Source organism: Meleagris gallopavo, chromosome 21, assembly GCF_905368555.1.
Source record: "Meleagris gallopavo chromosome 21, MGAL_WU_HG_1.1, whole genome shotgun sequence".
Classification (NCBI taxonomy): Eukaryota; Metazoa; Chordata; class Aves; order Galliformes; family Phasianidae; genus Meleagris; species Meleagris gallopavo.
The window spans coordinates 8,011,460-8,027,757 of record NC_139424.1 but is presented as its reverse complement, the minus strand read 5'-3'; the positions used below and the strand labels follow the sequence as shown (position 1 = coordinate 8,027,757).

General features: G+C 43.2%; 1 protein-coding gene across 3 annotated transcripts in view; it reads right to left on the bottom strand.

Moving 5' to 3' along the window:
- The window catches only part of USP32 (ubiquitin specific peptidase 32), a 59,510-nt gene extending 43,783 nt beyond the window's left edge, over positions 1-15,727 (bottom strand). For 2 of the 3 annotated variants that reach the window (XM_085240879.1, XM_085240881.1), the window contains exon 1: positions 15,527-15,727. In XM_085240879.1, coding sequence (XP_085097005.1) covers positions 15,527-15,584 — 58 coding nt within the window. In that variant the 5' untranslated portion in view covers positions 15,585-15,727. The remainder of the gene's footprint in view (positions 1-15,526) is intronic. The other variant, XM_085240880.1, reaches the window with a different exon arrangement.
- Between the last annotated feature and the right edge of the window lie 571 nt (positions 15,728-16,298).

Genomic DNA, 16,298 nt, shown 5'->3' with positions numbered 1-16,298 from the left:
TACCATAAAGTAAAAAGATCTGAAGAAATTAGATGCATAATTTTACCCAGGCAGTGGTAGATGATGAGATCCAATATTCTAACCTTAGGGAGAACTGAAAGTTAACAATAATTACAATCAGTTTGCTGTCTAAATTTTCGTTGACTACAATAATGTATTACAAGTTTGTTGTAAATTAAGTACCATTATTCTCATACAAAAGGAAAATTAAAGTAGTATTATAATTGATTTTATGTTGCACACAAGCCAGAGAGATGATCTGTAAACCAACAGCAGTGAGTATAATTGAGAGCAGCTCCAGCAGCACACTTCAAACAACCCCATCTCACAACCAGCCTACTTTTCTGTAGGAAAAAAAAATGGTCACTACTTACTGGCTTATAAGACAGTGGAGCAAAACATGAATTTAACAGCAAAGCTAGTTTGGACTAAAAGTAACTCTTCACCTCAGGTTATCCCACATAGTCAAAACCCAATTACCAGCTGAAATCTGTTCAAACTTTTCGGAAGCTTTACACATGAGGAGTTTGAAGAGATCCGCTATATACTTGCACATGACTATTCTCAAAAGCAGCCCTGCCTTCCTATTTCACAAGTGTGAGGCAATCTTCTAACAATACGGTTAAGAAGCTCTGCACAAAGCACAGCACTGCTACAGTCCCACCAGCATCAAGTACTCTCGTAAAGTACCTCAATGAACAGAACAAGTACTTTGTCAAAATCAAGCTGCAGAGCATCACAGTGTTCTGGATCCCAAGCAAGTTCCCACGTACTGCAGAAAGAGCTATTTAGCATCCAGGCACCAAGGAACTGATGCTGTACATGACAGCTATTTCACTGTATTTACAGGAAGACATTTTCCTTTCCTTGCTATCACCAGTCAGATGGAGCAATTCCAAATGGCCAAAAGCTTGTCAAGGTTTTTGTCAGCCAAAATAAAACAGAACACTTCAGAACTTATCCAGCACTCTTTATTGCTTCTACATTTCAATTAATTCATCCAAAAAAAAATCATTCCTTGAAAAATAAATCATGTCAAAATGTTCCCTCTGAATTTCAAACCTCATCAGCACTGAAGTAGCCTGGTGACTTTACAGCTGTGCCTAAGAGCAAAAATTGGGTCAAGTTTCTTTTCAAATGTTATTATAGATTCTGGGGACTTTTTTTTTTTTTTTTAAACAGAAAAAGAATCCAGGGATCTCAGAAATATACCTGAAGTGTGATCCACACAGCACTGGTGCTACCAATAAATAAGAATTTGGCTAGAGACATACTCAAATTATTATCATTGTGTCTTATTTTAATAAGCGTAGACCAATTACAAGGGAAAAGAATGTTGAGATTCCACTGCTACCCAGCACATACGGTGTTGAAATGCACTGTCCTGAGACAGCAGTGCCCAGAGTCCTGCAAGGGATGCCCATTCTGGGTAGGGATGGGCAGGGAGAAGCCAACCAGCACTGCTCACACCTTCACAAAGAACTGTCAGTATGACATTAAGTAGCTGATAAGATGATACTGCCAGTCCATGTCATGCTTCAAATGTAAATTACTAGCACTAGAGATGACAATGTTATTGTTTGCATACAGAAAGTACAAAACAGGGCATGGAATTACAGAAAAAATAATCATTTCCCTTCCTTCCCCAGGACACACTGAAGTGACTGAAGCAGGCCGCCTCAAATCATCTGCAAAGCTTCACAAAAATAAATTCATTATACATTTAGATGAAAGCACATGAAAGTACTACTGAAATGAGTAGAGAAGAAAAAGATATTATCAGTGTTTAAGTCTGGAAGACATAAAATATTTGAATACAGAATTCCAACAAAAAACTTATAACTATTTGACAAAGACGTAGAGCGTGATGAGAAGAAATAAGTCCTAAATTAGCAAATACTCCCAGAAGCAAGACATTTATTACAACGATAAAAATGAGCACACCCACACGCCCACAAGCAACTGTTTGTCAGTTGCACAAATCCTACGCTGAACAGGCAGTCCAACTGAGGTCAGAGGTGTTCTTTATGCAACATAGATATTATTAAGAGGTCAATGTCAAACACTGCACTCAGCTTCCAAACAGCAGCCTTGAACAGCACTTCCCTGGATTTACTGGAGATCTTTTTTTGTCTCTACAACACCTACAAAGCCCACCCCACACTGCTTTCCCTACACATGCACAGATGCTGTGCTTGCAGACACTGCTGCTGCATTCACAACCTGTGAAAAACAGCACACCTAAGACTTCCCAAAATAAGCTTATGATAGTCAACACAGCAACACATCTTGTCATTCCTACCAGTAACAGGTGGCAGAACCTCAATCTCACAGCAGAGAAAGCTGTGCAGCCATTAACTGGAACCACGTGCCTGCTTCTACACATCTCAAGACTACGGAAGCCACCTTCTTATTGTAAGGATCCAATTCCAAATAATAAAAGCAAGTTTCAATAGTTACATATTGAATTCTAATTCTTACAACTGTATCTGAGTCAGCCTGCTGCCACATCACATCCCTGAAACAAGATGTCTTTTCCACCAAAGGAAAGGTCACAGGCTGTCCAGGCAACCTTAGTAGACAGCACAAACCTCCAGAGCACCACCTTGGCTGGATGCCTTCCAACAACACTGCAGACAGTTTAACAGAAGATTAGTGCAGCATCCATCCCTCCAGGGAATACTGGAGCTCCAGTTTGTTTAATAAAGTATAAATGAAACCACGCAACCTCAGCTAAAAATGTCACAGCAACTTACAGTAATTGTAACAAACCTCCCGCTCACCCAATTGCCAAGGTTATTTTTGGTTTAATAATGTTATTTAAACTTAATGCTGTTTATATGGATTTACGATCCTAGTATTATTTTTTTTTTTTTAACTAACAGCAGCCCAGCTCAAGGGTTATATGGCACCTTCCAAAACCAACCACATCATTACACAGCTCCGTGCTGGAAGCCACCCTTTCTCTCTCTGCTGCTTTCACTCTAGGTGCCTATCAGCCAGTTCTCATCTCAGAGCTTTCCTTTCAGAATAAAGCTCTACCCACAGTTCAAACTACGCATGCCTAAGCGCCCAGCCCTAGACTTAAAGCTCCTTGCTGGTTCTTTGCCTAGCCTGGAAGCAGAGCTAGAAAATATGGTTAAGTTGAGGTCAATTCCTCACTAGCAGAAGTGCCTGCCCTACCACATTTTCCTAGGTTAGATTCATCAGTCCCTAAAGGCTCTTACAAATTACTTTAATAGCACAAAAAGCAATGAAGACAACTAAAATCAGCCCAAATTCTACAAATTACAAAAAAAAAAAAAAAAAAGAAAGAAAAAAGAAAAAAGATACACCACCAAGAACACTTGAGGTCAAGAAGGAAACAACCACCATGCACCACAGTCTCTGCTCAGCACCAACAACCAGCTTGCACCTCTTGCAATGCCCTTTCCAACTCACCTCCCAGCTCGCACATTCTCACGCTGCTCACCACCACCCTCGCAAAGTTTAAAGACTTACAGGTGCAATGAAAAGTAACACCAAAGTCTGGGAGCAAGCACTGCTGCTTAAGATGCAATAGATCACACACACATGAATGTTAAGCATTATAAGAAATGGGTATTAATTTTGATGGAAGCTTATGTAAAGGTTAAAAGAAGTGGTTAGTCAGGCTTAATGGTTTTATTATAGCTTATATAGCATAATTATTATATACCCCGCCTACAACATGTGCAAAGAGTGAGCACAGTATACGCACTTTAAATTTCTGTTTCACATTTATTAGGAAAGTCAAGATCAGACACAAATGCCTTCCTTTGCAATGCCTCTTCTCCTGATCTTCAAGATCCAAGCAAAATAATATAAAATGCTGTGATGATGCAGAACGAGATACGAAATGCAGCCTTCTAAAGCATGAAAAATTGGCTGTTGTAGCAAGAGAGAAGAATAAAAGCACAGCATTCAGCTTTTTAAGACTGCCTGAGACATTCAGGCAAAAGACACTTAACCTCTCCCTGTCTTAATTGTCTCAACACTAAAATGAATCTAAATTCTAGTCTCCATCAGACAGATGTTTGATAAATGATCTAAAATGCTCTGTAAAAGCACTGTACAAAGGAGCTGCTTTAATCTGTGAAAAGGACAGAATCCCAGCAGTGCAACAGAGAGTAGGAGGAGCTAGTCTGCCATGGCTGCTATGAACCGAGAGCCAATTAAAAGCCCCTGTAACAAACCACAGAACCTACATCCTACCTGCTGTCTTCACTGCCATCCTACTGGGGCAGCAATGACTGCTGAAAGCAACTCGGTGAGTTGGTGACTTCTACTTACACCACCAGCCCCAAAGCAGCACACATAGCATCACTTGCACTGCTGTAAGCAGCAGTAACAGCACCAACACTGGACAAGATCTTAATGTATCAAAAGCCTGAAATATTTCATTTAAATAAAAAGAAAGCTCTGCTGAGAGGAAGGAGAAATACACTCAGCTCACTGAGTGAGGTAGCTTACAAAATAGCTATCAGGGATGGTGCTTTTCCCCCAGAATTCTTAAGCATCAAGATGTCCGCAATACTCAACAAACAGGAGATAAAATAATTAAGAAAAAAGAAATCAGAATTCCAACTACTTATTCCAGTCACTACTGAATAAAAGACGGCTTGCTATAAAAAAACCTGCCCTGCAGATCTCAAGTGCACAAGGCAAGCGATAATTTGCAGCCATCAGCATTCATCCTTTACTAAAAATAATCAAAACTGAGTTTTAAAATAACAGACTCGATTATTCTTCGGAAAGCAAGCAAAACTCACCTACCTCAAGTTCTGACTACCACCTCTGATTTTAATAGCTCTAATATTTTGATTTTTAAGTGACAATTCTACAGGTTCAATATCAAATTCACAGGGCATATAATTCTCTAACCAGACAATTATCTTCTCTGTAATCACTTGCTCAATATTTCCCTCAGGAACCTTCATCCTAGTTATACATGGAAATTTTATTACTTTTTTCATTAGTCCTTATTGTGACTCAATGGCTGCGGTTATGAAGTTGTCAAGAACCAAAGCAATTATTAAAAATCTTCAACGAGGTAAAAATGTGCAAGGAAAATATTTGGAAAAAAACCCAGAGTAGAGCAAGGAGTGATGGCTTTGCCCCAGGGCAGTGGGTGCCCCATGCAGGGCTGCCCCTGTGAGGGCTCCCCCAACCCTGGGTTGTTTGGTGTTAAACACTGCTTCAGGTGCATACCTGTGCCTTCCTCCCCTTCCTGCGCTGCTCCCACAGCAGCTGTGTGGCTCTGGGCATTCTCCTCTCTAAGAGCAGTGAGAACTCCTCCAGAACACACGGAGCTGGAAAGAAGCAAGGGATGCCTGGAAAGGGCCACGGCCAGGGCAGTGCCATCCCATGGTGAATCGGGGCTGGCAACAGCTTTGGGCACCTGCTGAGAAGAAGTTTACCACTTCTCTAATTGATAATGGTAATTACTTTGTCTTTAAGACTGCAATCTATTGCATTTAAATTTGCAAGAGTACATATGGTAAGAGTTCTTTTAATGACCTGCAGAGATTTCTGAATTTTCAGGTTCTTTCAGCTTTCTTCCGCAGCTTACAGGGCAGGACTGGAGAGCACATAAAACCAGGCTCCTTTAATTCTTGAGGATATAAAATATAGCCAGTAAGATTTCACTGCTCAGATGGTGGGAGGATTATTTCACTGCTGGGGCTATTATGTAGCAATTCCCATCCACACAGCCTTATGGGGAGGGCTGTCACAGAACCTGTGCTGATTAGCTTTGCTTCAAGCAAACATAATCCAAATAGCAACGTGACAGTGTGTGCCCTGATAGAGATACTTTACAGATGGATAAAACAGGCTAATAATACTTAATGGCATTCTTTTTGAGGATGGTAACTGTGAGAAGTAAGCTCTTTGAAGATTAAAAGTGTCACATAAATGCTAAGTATTCACGTTACAGAAAATTGGCAAATCCTATTGTAATAACTAAATCTTCTGCTCTCCACACACAAGAAGTCATACCTTTGATATGCTCTGTGGTTAGGCCTAATAGAACCAAGAAAAGCTTATCCCTTGGATGAGCCACCGAGAGCCAAAGAATAGGTATGAAGGAGAAAAAAAAGAAAAAAGATTGAATAACTTTTTTTTTCTTTAAATACCAAAATTATGTTGCAGTAATCCTTAAATTCCTGTTGCGTATTGTGACTGCCAAGCAGTGTGCTAAGATAGCTCAGTCTTTACTGAGACATCTGAATGGAGCAATTTTTACTCATTATTTAGGGAATAAGATTAATTATTACAAGACACTTAAACAGCCATTCTTTTGCCAAGACCATGAGGAGACAATAGAGCTGCAGGTAACAAAAAAAAAAAAAAAAAAAGGGAGAGGGAATTTGTCAGTGGCAAAAAGATTGATTATAATTCTTTAGGAACAGAAGGAACATGTCATTAGCTGCAATGTTTGAGAATGGGGGACCATAAAGTATTTGTTTTACTTTTCCTCTGATGACACCCTTCATGAACACCCCGATGGAACGCAGAGCAGGTAATTCTATTGACACTCACTGCCAGCAATCATTTTTCTTAAAGCAACGCTGCTTCAGCTGTATGAAGTGCAAATTCACCTCCCTAATTTCTGAGCTGAAATCTAGTATTTAACTGTATCACAACATCAGATAAAATGCAGTAAAATTTTTCTTCACAAGAGTAGGAAATTTCCAGTGCAGAGAAGCTCTTGTTTCTGGACGTTTAACTACTAGAAACACGGTCTGAAAGGAAGTACTCCTTCAGCCCAAAATAGATTCATGATGCCATATTCGAGTTCATTTATAGAAGAAATTTAAATCTGTAAAACTGAAGTTCTAGTTGTTAATTCACCAATCTCAGTTCTTTCCACCCAGACTTACTGCACGCAGCACTTCCTGTTCTGCTCAAACTTCCAATTTTTTTCCATTTGAGGTCTCAGATCTTCAAAGTAACAATTTCCCAAACTAACAAATTAACAGTGCTCACTTAAAATAATTGCCAAAATTCAATTAAATCAGTCTTACAATCATTTGCAGAGTCCTGCTGTGACAATACCTATTCAAGTCTTTCAGTTGATGACTGGACAGGACATAAAAGCCTGCAACAGGACAAAACCTGAGGAATACCATCAGCACTGTGCATTTACATAAGGAATATCAACACAAAATGCAAAGGAAATACAAACGTGTGTTCTGTACTAAATACCTGTATGGTATGAATGGATGATAACAAACACCACTTAGAATGAAAATAATTCCAGTTCAATGTGAATACCAAACATAGCTTATGTGAGGAAGAATGAGAAGGGGGTTGGCTGTAATGGGTGTTATTTTTAAAGTTAGAGAAATGTATCTCTATGTAGAATGAAGCACATCCTATTTTGGCCCAGTGGATTTACCTCTCAGAGCTCCTGGACCCAATTCAGACTCTAAACAATTGCAACATTATTCCTGAAGCAGCAAGTCTTCCTTTTCAATGTTCTTTCTCTAAGGCTGCAAAGCACATAATAATTTTTCTTCCCCTTTCCTTGCAATCTAAGATCTGATGTTGCAAAGCCATTGAAGTTATTTATTTACAATTTAAAGAAAGGTTAAAGTTTTATATTGAAACTGATTTGGAGTCAAGTTACATGGTTCTTTTTACCCTTGTATAGTTCCAAGAAGCCAGCAATTACCTACGGCTCCAAGTGAAACAGCTTCAAAGGTTTTGAACACAGAAAAATCACCACCAAAATAAATGTTATATAAGACACCAGAAAGCATGGCCCCACATTCCCCCTGCAGCAGGTACTTAGCTTCCACAGCGTCCTTTCCCAGGAACCCAGAATGGTTTGAAGCACATTCCTCCTTAATGCACAGGTGAATACTTCACCTGCTCAGCTCACAAGCAGCACTCCAGAAGAGCTGACTGGTTTGTCCCCAGACAGCATGCAGTAAGCACACCTGGCTGCAGTAAGCACACCTGGCTGCCGGCCTCATCTGCAAGCTTCCACGTGGCAGGGGAGGTTTGCTCTGCACTCTGACAGCCACAAAGGAGGAGGATTAAAAAACCCTACAGACCATGGCCTGTCCTCCACATGCCTGTCACCTACCTGCAAGAGCCAATCACTGCAGCAGAGGAAATCACAGAGCAGAAAAGAGACAAGCGGTGATTCAGGGAGGGAACAAATTTAGTGCATGAGCCGCTTTTACATTAAATAAAGCATACAGAGGGAAATAAACTGCTTTGATTATAAATTGTCCAAACCTTTGTCAGGCTTATCTCGTTTTGCCTCAAAGGCAAATGAAGGCCTTGTTACAAATGTTAGTTGACTTCTTCAAAGGAAGTCATTTTTAAAAACTACTAGATTATTTAACTTACAAGCACACATCTCTGCCTCACAGAACTCAGCTTCCCACCAGGATTAGACTAAAACAATGAAGGATTTCTGGTTTAGTTGTCACTGGGATGAGCGACCTAACTGCCTGCACAAAAGCTTATTGTGACCGATTGTGACTTGCATCAGTTGTAAACAGATTTGGTTGAAACACAACAGAAATTATATACAGACATATTTTGTTCCAAGTGAAGACCTATTAAGAATCAGAAATGCAGAACAGCTTTCCCAGCAGTTTAATAAAACTACAGTCAGAAGGTGGGCACTCTTTCCAAGCCCATCCTTACCTATGAGGCCTTCACCAACCACGCTCAGCTGTAAGCACAGGCGAGTGATAAAGCCACTTCTCCAAGGTGCTAAGATTCATCATGTAAAAAGTAATGATTGTTAAACAGCTCAGCTGAAAAGACCAGATCTATGCAGAAACAGTCATCACTAACAAAAGCGAGATGTCCCTTCAGACATCACAAAACAGAGTGTGCATCAGGATTTTGCCACCCTTCAGGAAAGCAGGGTATTTTCCTTCCAGTAAGTGCTAGCAATAATATAGTATTCAAAGTTTTGTGAATCAGATCCTTTCAAACTCAGAGGCAGAATCTACATTAATGGATTTTTTCTTCTACATTCATCTTTGCCCAAAGGCTTCATTGTCTCATTATGTAAATAACCTTTTCATATGAAAATTAAATGTTAAAGATGCTTTCTGTAGTTCTTCAATACTGCAAATATCACAAGGATATTCACAGTAATCTAGATTAACTATAACTTAAACAAAAAACAACTACTTCAAGCAATAACAAATTAAGTAACTTGTTTTAAAAGTACTTAAAAATTGAAAACCTTATTTAGAATTAACCTCCAAAACTTTCTTTCCTGTAGAGGAGCCTAAGTAAGGAATACGGCTGTTTTTGTTATGAATATTATCCAAGAATAGATTGCAAAACGCAGTACTAAAGATCTGCATGAAGAAGAGCCTGCAGACTCATGTTACATGACCTGGTCACACTTCCCATCCCACCACGTGTCCCTCACACAACCCAGCCACCAGCCAACGCTGACCTGGAGCAGCTCAAAATGAACATCACATGCTGCAAAGTAGTCTCCTCGCACACCAAGTCCCACGTGTTGTTCGAGTCTTTCTGTTACGAGCACATAGCTGGGCGCTGCTGGCCATCTACTAACAACGCTGACAGCCAACGTGTTACAAGGGCAAAGAATTAACCAGTCAAGGACAGTCAGAAAAACTCACACCACCTCCACTGCTAGGAACACAGCTTCACTTCAGAGGTGTCCATAAGCACTTAATTCTGTAAGGGATCCTGTGCCATGACACCAAACTCCTCTGGACGCATTCCCAGCCCTCCGCCAGCAGCAGTAACACCGTGCTGCAGCTCCTGCAGACAGCAGCTCCTACAGCACCTGCGTGGCTGCGGGGTGCGCAGCTCCCGGCTGGGAAAAGCTTCGCCAAACGCCAGGCTACTTAAACAACCCAGGGAGTCCTAAAAACAAACAAGCAAAAAACCCACCAACAAAAAGCCTACAGCTGAACAGCCTACAGCTGAACAGCTCTGGCTTACAGAGTCCTTGAAATAACTTGTTCGGTAGACAGAAACAATTCCAGTATTTGGAAATGCAACACTTGTTCTGCGCCTCCTCCGTTTCCTTTCTGTATGTTCACTGTGTTTTGAATTTCTTCTGGGACAAAAGCAAGCAGGATTATTTGAAAAATAACTGGTATGTGAAGATAAGGCCTCAAGGTTACAGCACCCATTAGACACACTCATTAGACACTCCCCAGTACCAACCTATTTAGAACGGATTTGGGAATTCAGAAGCTAACAAAAATAAATACCCATCTAATTTTCAGAACATATGCTATCATTTAGAAATGACAGACAGTAGTAATGTCTGCTTCTTCTTTCAATTACAGAAAAATCATAATGGGTCCTATCATAAAGTAGCAGTTGTACAGTTTAATTTATAAAATTAAATAGACATGCTATGTCTCACCTAACCACATCACTTTCTGATGCTGTGTTCTTTACTCTCACATGGCTTGTCCTCCCTTCACAGACCCAGGTTTTGAAGGCAATTTCATTTTTTATGAGTACTAAAGAACTGAATGCCATACTTACAAAATGAGACAGTAGGCTGGATTCAGTGTAAGCATAAGGAAGGGAAAGAAGGTTGTTTTTACTGATTTCTTATGCAGTGCCAGCAGTCAGAAAGCCCAATATTGGCATGGGTCAAGTGCAGCAGGACTCAAGTAGCCATCCCCAACCCTTTTTTTTTTTTTCTTTCACATTTCATTAGAGATGCTTTTGAAATCATTTTGAAAAGCTTCTTAGGTTCCTATTTTTGTCTTATTTTATCATCTCTCCAGGATATTGTCAGGTAGACTTAGAAGCCTGAAGTTATACTCCATAAAAACAAGTCTTCCCAAAGTTGAAAACGAACAGAAATATTTCACAGCGTCCGTCAGGTCGGAAAGCATCTCAGAAGGTCACAGAGGTCAGCCCTGCACTGAAAGCTGAGTCAGAGCAACTCAGACAAAGAGTACAGAGGGCTTTATCCAGGCAGGTCCTGAAAATCTGTAAGGATGAAAGTTTAACAATCTCTCTGGGTATGTATATTTATTAAAAAAAAAAAAAGCCAAGCCTGCAGTTACACAAGTAACAGCTATATATGACTGGAAAGAGCTGACCGCGGATAACTTGATTTCATTGACTAAAACATAAGACAAAGCAGAACAGAAAGAGGTAGACGAGCAATGAGATACAGCCATGTCTTCTCTAGGACAACATAAGAATGCTTTCAGCTCTTCATTTAAATCTACAACATCAATGTAAGAAAATATATTATGTAAATAACCGCCAGATAGCATACTCGTAGCTTATGCCAAGTTGTTCAACACTCAAAATGAGGATTTGTTCAGCTTATCCCTCAGCTCCCAGCTACCATGGCTGAAATGATATTATCTATTTACGCTCACTTGGCAGCTTTCCTGACTGCTTTGATTTGAATCTCTAGTAACACGCTGACAGGATAACAATGCACCTAATGTTATGAGACTACTATTATTTAAAAGATACATTTAATCTGTTAAAGTGAGAAACCAGAGAACTCCCAACATTTACTGAATCACACTTACAGGTTTTGAGGGCTTTAAGGTGTTCAACCACTTGCTGTTCATGAAACACCCGCACCCTTAAACACTGCTTTATCAGACTTACCCCACTGTGTGCCCATCCCACACCAGGAACTCGCTGCCCTGCTGTGCCTCTCAGGAGCCAGCTGAGAGTAACTGAAGGCCTAATCCAAAGGTGCAACAGTTGAAGTGCTCCCTCAAAAACCATAGCATTCACAGAAGCTTAATCAGATGACAACAATTTTCTCTAATTCAGAACTTTTCAATTGGTATTTCATAAATTCTTTTAAGGCCCAACGAAGGGCATCTCAGGAAAGGCAACACCATTAGCTGACTGAAGTTCACCACGCAAATGTTCCAACAGTAAATAGGAAGAGACTGAAAACAACCACTTCTGTCACCTCGGAACATGAAGTAAAAGAGAAAATAATCACTGCAACTTTGCTGCAGCACTACAGCTTGAAAAAAACTTCTAAAAGCAGCCTTTTTCCATCCGTTTGTGGAAGCTTAAGAAGTCATTTGCGCAGAATACTACATGTCCAGCTAAGGCAACTGAGGTATCCTCCCAAAACAAGCATCAGAACTAAATGCCACAGTTGTGAAATAATTACTGCTCTGTGAATTCGAGCAGCTACTCGCAGTTCTGCAGATTTATAAACAGGAAGTGAGAAGCAATGTATTCATACCTGCTTTCATCACATGACAGAGCCCCAGAGCCATCAGATACTGGCTGACACGAGCTTCCCAATTAATCTAGGCAGCCCCAATAAGGATCCTAAAAATGCACTGCAGATTTAAGTAGCTCATTTCAAAGTCTGGAGTAATAAAGGAGTCCTCTTGGGGCTCAAGGGCTGAGCCCATGGATTTTGTCATCAGGGTGAGATCAACTGACACATGCGAGTCAGCCTCCTGTCATCCTTTTGTCAGACTTACTACATCTGTACGTTCGAGGACATGAATGAGCAGAGAATCAAAGGCCTGATTTGGGTAGGAAGGGACCCCAGAGACCTTTCAGCAGCCACTCTCTCTGAAGGCAATACTCATTAGCCACTCTGATGCTGCTGCAGCTCCTCTTCCACCCCAGCACTTGTGGGAGAGCAATGTTAGCATGCTTTTAGCAGAATAAAAACCCAGCCTTCCTCCCCAGCATAAATTGCACAGATACATGACCGTTCATTGACATTGCCTCAGTTTAAGTGGTTACCTGACTGAATATCTAGCATACATAAGCTGAAAATAGCCTCAGTTAGCGTGACCTGTTATCTTGACAGGAGACCAAGTTTCTGTGATCGCTGCTTCAGCTCATAATTTGCAAGTATCTTAATAGATTTATGCTCTGTGTGCCTGTCTTATATTCTAAGCGTTATTTAAGCAGCATGCATTAAAGTCATTGGAAAATACAGTCCTTAGGAATCAGGAATAAACCAGCCATCAATTAATATCATGCAGACATCACTTCCCTGGGAAATCCTCACTGAAGTGCTCTAAACAAAATACAGCACACAGCAGCCCCCAGCGAAGCAGGAGCCAAGGCTGCTAGTGGAAGGGGGGAAGAGGAGAAGGCAGACTTCAGAGCACCACCTCGCAGTGTAAGATAAGGCCTGGCACTGGGCAATCTCAGGGCAAGGTACCAAATCCAGGAGAGGTAAGGACTGAGCCAGGGAAGCCCGCCTGACTTGTAGCACTGCTCTAGGGAAAACGAAAAGCCACCATCACCATGCTGTCAGATCCCTCGGGGTAAGAAAAAAGCAACAAACCCAAGAACCACGTTTGTATCACTACTCTTAACAAACGTAGTTTGATGAGAAAACTCATTTAATTATGCATAGCTTGCAACAACATACATACTTCGTTTCACCTATGATGACCTGTCCAAGAATTTCATTTCCTTACAAAGAAGTCAAAGTCTACAGGGTCAGGAAGAGCCCCGCTCAAAGATAAGTACAAGTTCAAAACCTCTAACATCCCCACAGCAACGGGCAAAGCAGTGCCTCTGGCAACTGTAAATAAGCTGACTATACCTCAGCAATATTCCTAACAAGAAAAGAGATGTCCAAAATAGAACTTACTTTCCACTCCCAAGCTACACCATCAAAGATTTTAAAGGGCAGAAGAGAGAAAGAAGATTGTAACACAGAGTGAGCTGAGCTGGGGCCATGAGACAGCTCCACCAGGGCCACCCGCCAGCCACACCACCCGCAGGGCACTCAGCTGCCCGCACCCATGAGCAAGACACAAACAAAATAAGAACCACAGTGCTATCTCTCATGTTCCAGAGCCAACAGGGCCATTAACACTGCCCTCACATTTTCATCTCTTTGAACAGAAGTTACATTTTAGCTACAGTTATTTATACTGTGAGCATTTAACTGCAGGAACTCTCCTCACCTTCACTCCTTTTGGTTCTTCCCCAAGAGAAATTATGATACACAAAATATAAATAGAATATGAAAACATCTCAACATTTAATAACCTAGACACAACATCAGATAAGGTACATCAACTGATCACAAACGTACGTGGCTTTTATTTTCTTATTAACAGTGTTTTGATAGCCTGTTTTATGCACATTCACTGGCTAACCATTCAGCAAAACATCCATCTCTACTGGAAAGTCTGAAACAACTTCTGCTTCCCTACAGAAATATAGCACTGAAAGATTCATATAGATAGAATAACACTAAAGAGAAAAATTACATTCACTGTGCAAGAAGTAATTTTAAATAACTTCAGAATTAATCTTACTTTTATGTTAAGTGACTTTTCCCTACAAAGTTTCCAGATTAGCCTCCAGACTTTGAAGCAATATACAACTTTAAATCTAACTTCACAATTTCAAACAGCTTTTCTAATTTATGAGCTTTCAGCCTTGACCAAATGAACATATTCTCCTCCACAGAGTTTATTTCAAACGTTTCCTGCTATATTCAACATCACACCTCTACCAAACTACGTTTATGACTCCAGTGCCTCTAAAAATATATACAATATACAGAGCTATGTATACAGAGATGCTTTAGAAGAGCTTCAGATACAATCACTTGAACTGAAATTCTTCAAGACTGCTCTGCCTGAAATCTGTGATGAAAAGGACTTCGAATTACACATTTGTTTCCTCTGCTTGACAGTATTTAGAATAAGCTGCTCCATTTCCTACTTGACATGGCATCCCTCACCTCCACCATTAAAAAAGAGGAATACCTAATAAACATCTAATAACCATTCAATTTGGCGTTACTTTGCTTCCCCTCCAATTAATGCTCGCCGCTCCCTGCCAGCTCTCCCTATCAGTCATGTGCACCTCAGGTGTGAGCAGACACAAACAGGGCAGCCGCGCACCGCTCTGAGCCTACGGAATTTATCAGCGCTGCAAACACCGAGCAGGTGAGCCGCCTGACCGTGCCTGGCATAACGCGCGTACACAGCCCAACGATTCCAAGACATTCCTCTCCGTGCAAACCACCTCCTGTCGAAAATCCCAGTCCCTCTTTGTCCTCGGACAGCGGAGCGGAGCGGCTGTCAGAGAGCGCTCAGCGTGACCGTGTTTACGCGCTGCTCCCCCTCCGGGAGCGCCGGATCCCGGCACGGCAGCACGCGGAGCGGCACGGCACGGCTCGGCCCCTCGGGGCGCAGCGCTGCTCCCGGCGGGCGGCTCCTGTCAGCGCGCCTCGCCCGGTGCCACCCTCGGGGTGGCCGCGGAGCGACGAGGCCCGGCCGGTGCCGGCGGAGCCTGGGTGTGGGCAGCGCCGCCAGGGCGGAGGGCGCGGGGACGGGCGCTCCTCAGGGCCCGGCGCTAAAGAGCGTGCGGGCGAAAAATGAGCACGGGGAGAGGGAGCGCGGCCGAGGCGCACAACGGCTCTCCCCCCCCGCGCCGCGCTCCGCTCCGGTGCCGCCGGTAGCCCCCGGGCGCTGACAGAACCGGGCCCCCCCCGCCGCAGGCCCGCCGCGCCCCCTTTCCGCCTCCCCCCCCCGTCCCTCACCCCTTCGCAAGGCCTCGTCGTAGCTGAGGAAGCCGATGCGGGACTCCTTGGCGCCCATGGTGCCCCTCAGTCCATGGCCCGGCCGGCCGGCGGGGCGCCGCGGAGCCCGAGCTGCGCCGCTAGCGCCTCCGGAGCGCAGGGCGGGGGGGGGCGGGGCGGGCCGCGGAGGCCGGGGGGAGGAGGTGGCCGCGCGTCCTCCCTGCCGCCTCCTCCATGGCGGGTCACGTGACACGGCAGACCCGCCTCGGAGCGTCACGTGACGAAGGAGGGCCGTTGCGGTCCCCTCCCTGGGCGCCTCCTAACGGACGTCGCGCGCCGAAGCTGAAGAGGCGGCGGAGGCTCCGCCCCTTCGCGAAAGGGAAGTGCTCCGCGTCACGTGACGCGGCACCTCCCGCCTCTGGCTGCGCCCCGACGGCCGTCGCGCGTGTCTCCCGCCTCCTGTCAGCTGTGGCGGGGGCCGGGCTGATGGGGGCGGCTCTCCGCTCTGCGGGGCGACGCGCCTCACAGCCCTGCTCAGGGAGTCAGCCCGTGAGCAGAACAGCCACCGCGGGGGGCAGAGGAAGTTCCTACACCATTAAAAACGTCCTTGCGTCTGAAACAGAAACACGAACTGACTACCGAAAGGGTGGAAATCAGTTCCGTCCTAACCTGCTCTTTGACTTCAGCGCTCAGCCCTACGCTTAGTCCCAGTGCAGGATTTCCCAGCTGGTACTGTTACAGTGTTAAACCTGGTACCGTGCCCTGCTCACTCCCAAACAGAACATTCAGAGTT